The sequence below is a fragment of the Helobdella robusta genome (assembly GCF_000326865.2).
Source record: "Helobdella robusta unplaced genomic scaffold HELROscaffold_42, whole genome shotgun sequence".
In the NCBI taxonomy this organism is placed as follows: domain Eukaryota; kingdom Metazoa; phylum Annelida; class Clitellata; order Rhynchobdellida; family Glossiphoniidae; genus Helobdella; species Helobdella robusta.
This window is the reverse complement of record NW_008704981.1, coordinates 1,571,965-1,574,811: the sequence shown is the minus strand read 5'-3', so window position 1 is coordinate 1,574,811 and position 2,847 is coordinate 1,571,965. Positions and strand designations below refer to the sequence as shown.

The 2,847-nt window shown below is 36.2% G+C and overlaps 1 protein-coding gene across 1 annotated transcript; it reads right to left on the bottom strand.

The window, feature by feature from the left end:
• Positions 1–472: 472 nt before the first annotated feature.
• HELRODRAFT_124292 (hypothetical protein) lies at positions 473–2,498 on the bottom strand (the record flags this gene model as incomplete). Its single annotated transcript, XM_009025625.1, has 4 exons — positions 473–703; positions 1,065–1,237; positions 2,057–2,126; positions 2,349–2,498. Coding segments are annotated over 4 exons (624 nt in total), but the record flags the coding sequence as incomplete, so codon positions are not given.
• Positions 2,499–2,847: the final 349 nt, after the last annotated feature.

Genomic DNA, 2,847 nt, shown 5'->3' with positions numbered 1-2,847 from the left:
AGTTCTTTTCAAGGTAGCAGGTTATTTCCTTCTTTTCCGGATCATCCTCTACGTAATTTTCGTGATCGTACGTTGACCTCAGCCGTAAGTTGTGGCTGATCGTTCCCGATCCTTGCGTGTAGGAGATTGGAGATTCCGACCAAGATATAAAATCCGTCAGGCTGGAACTTTCCTCATCAATATCCTCCCTGCAATCCGTGGTGGAATCTTCAGAACTGAGAATTTTGCTCCTCTTCGAAGTAATCACGTGTCTCGAGTTCATCGCCGATCTCGCCCTCACCAGATTGCGCTTTTTTTCAAGTCGTTTTTTGATGACGTCAACAAACTGACATTGATCGGTGAGAGTTGAAACTTTCTCCAGGAACGTCGGTGGCAGGGTGCGCTGTCCGAAATAAATACGCGACCCCTGACCCGAATCATCCAAACTGTCTCCAGTACCCATTCCCGGTTTGACCTGCCCGGAGAAAAATTTGATTGCGACGTCCTTGCAGTCCAATCTGCCAGAGAGGAGGAAGTCGTAGAGTCCACTTCTTGGCTGCGAGTTGAAGTCGCCGCACAGGACCACGGCCTGCTCCTCACCATCCGTCAGGTCATCAATGCCCGCCATCAACGTCATCAACTGCGCTAGTTTGACGTCACCTCGTTTTGGGTTGAAGAGCAGGTGAGTGTTGGCCACACACAGTCGAAAGTCTTTCAGTTTTTCCTGTGGTTCAAGTGCCGTTGTACGTGCAACTAAATTCACCGCTATATAAATCAATTAATTAATTCAACCAACTTGCAATGGTAAAATTAATCAACTAAACAAACTAATTTATTCAAGACTATTTGATAAAACATAAAATTCTGACAACTTGAAAGCACCGAGTGAACATATGAAGAGAAAAAATTATAGAGATGAACATTCAACCAGACAAACGAAATCACTCCCAAAAAAGGAATAACATGCACTTAGCAAACCATACCTTGGCCTCGTCACTCAACTTAGCATCATCTCCACTGTGCAACTGCTGATCGACGTCATGAGTAACCACCTTCTTACTGATTTTGGTGTAGTTACCGTTGACAACCGGCTTCAAAAGCATGAGGAGTCCGACATTATCTCTATTGAGGACCTCGACTCCTTTGCAGTGAAACTCCATGGGTTTGGAGGACATGCAGAGGAACTTGTCATGCTTGAAGAAGGTCGCACAACCATCTTCCTTGTCACTGGTGCGCTTTTTGTACAGGCCAAAATATCCTAGTAAATTTTAATTGTTTATCTAATTAATTGACTAATTAATTATAATTATTAGTATTATTAATATTAGTAATTATTAATATTAGTAATTATTAATTATTATTATTATTATTAAACAAAAGCGAAGACAAAACTAAGACAATTTTAAAACAATAAATTAAATAAACCTATGAGTCTATACTGAATAAATGTAAAATAATAATAAAATAACAAATAATAATAATAATTAATTAATTAATTAAAATGTAAAATTAATTAATTAAACTGAAAATGTAACATATTTCTGGCTGTGGATTGAAAGAAATAAGAACGAAAGAAGACTATTAAAGCCAACCCAGCCAACATCACATTACAACATCACATTACTTTAGCTATTTTGGTAGATATTATCTGCTAGAAGATCGAGACCAGATCTTTAATTGATAGAAGTTGACATGAACGAGATTGAGAATGAGATACATAGTGAGTGATATGATGACAAATCTCAATGGCAAACAAACACAAACTCCATAGTTAGTTATACAATCTCAACATTTTATCCTGCTAAATCTCAAATGATGAGTGAAAGTGATAACAAATCATCATGATAGATTAGTGATAATTGAGATGATAAGGATTGATATGATATAATGAATTAGGTATAAATAAGGTATTTCAATTGATTGATTGATTGATTGATTGATTGATTGATTGATTGATTGATTGATTGATTAATTGATTGATTGAATCAATCGATTCAAGGTATAAATTTGGCAACATATCATTCATTTATTTGCATGCTTGATTTTTATGAAGAATAAAACTGTTAATAAACATCACCTAATTTTTGAAGTTCTGGTAAGAAGAAACGACTGAATTCATTCTTATGGACCTCTTGCATGCAAATTATCTGCAAATTAATAGAAAACAAACAAATCAATTGATAATAATGAAAAAAACATACATTGTATATGCTCTAAACATTTCATATGTAAATTTCAAGAAAACAATGTAATAACAATGACAGTAAATATAGAAAGAATAAATAAAGAGAAATAAAACAATATTGATTGCAAAACAAGCAAAATATGCAAATCACAAAAAATAAATATAATGGAAAAAACAAACAAACATCGGGCTGATAATATGACAGTTCCTCCTTTAACAAGTTCTTCCTAAACTGCCACGAAAGATGTTTTGGGTGACACTTCTTGTAGAGGTACTTGTTCGTCTCTAGGAGGTTTTGTGAAAGAACGTTGTAGGAGGCGACGGAGAATTTGAACCAGGAGGTTGAGGATTCGTTCGGCGATTCATCTACATTCTTTAAGATCTCCCACTGCCTGTCAAATGTACCTACAGAGGTGAGTGAATGGATGGATAACGATGGATTTGATGTTTGGTTGTGTGTGAATGGATGGCTGTTATTGGATGGTTATGGGTGGGTAGATGAAATGTGATTGGTTAAGTGTGAATGGATGGCTGTGATTGGATGGTTATGAATGGAGAGATGAATGTGATTGGTTGGTTGTGATTGAATGGTTGTGAATGTAGTGTAGACAGATAGATGAATGTGACTGGATGGTTGTGAATGGAGAGATGAATGTGATTGGATGGTTGTGGTAGAGAAATGA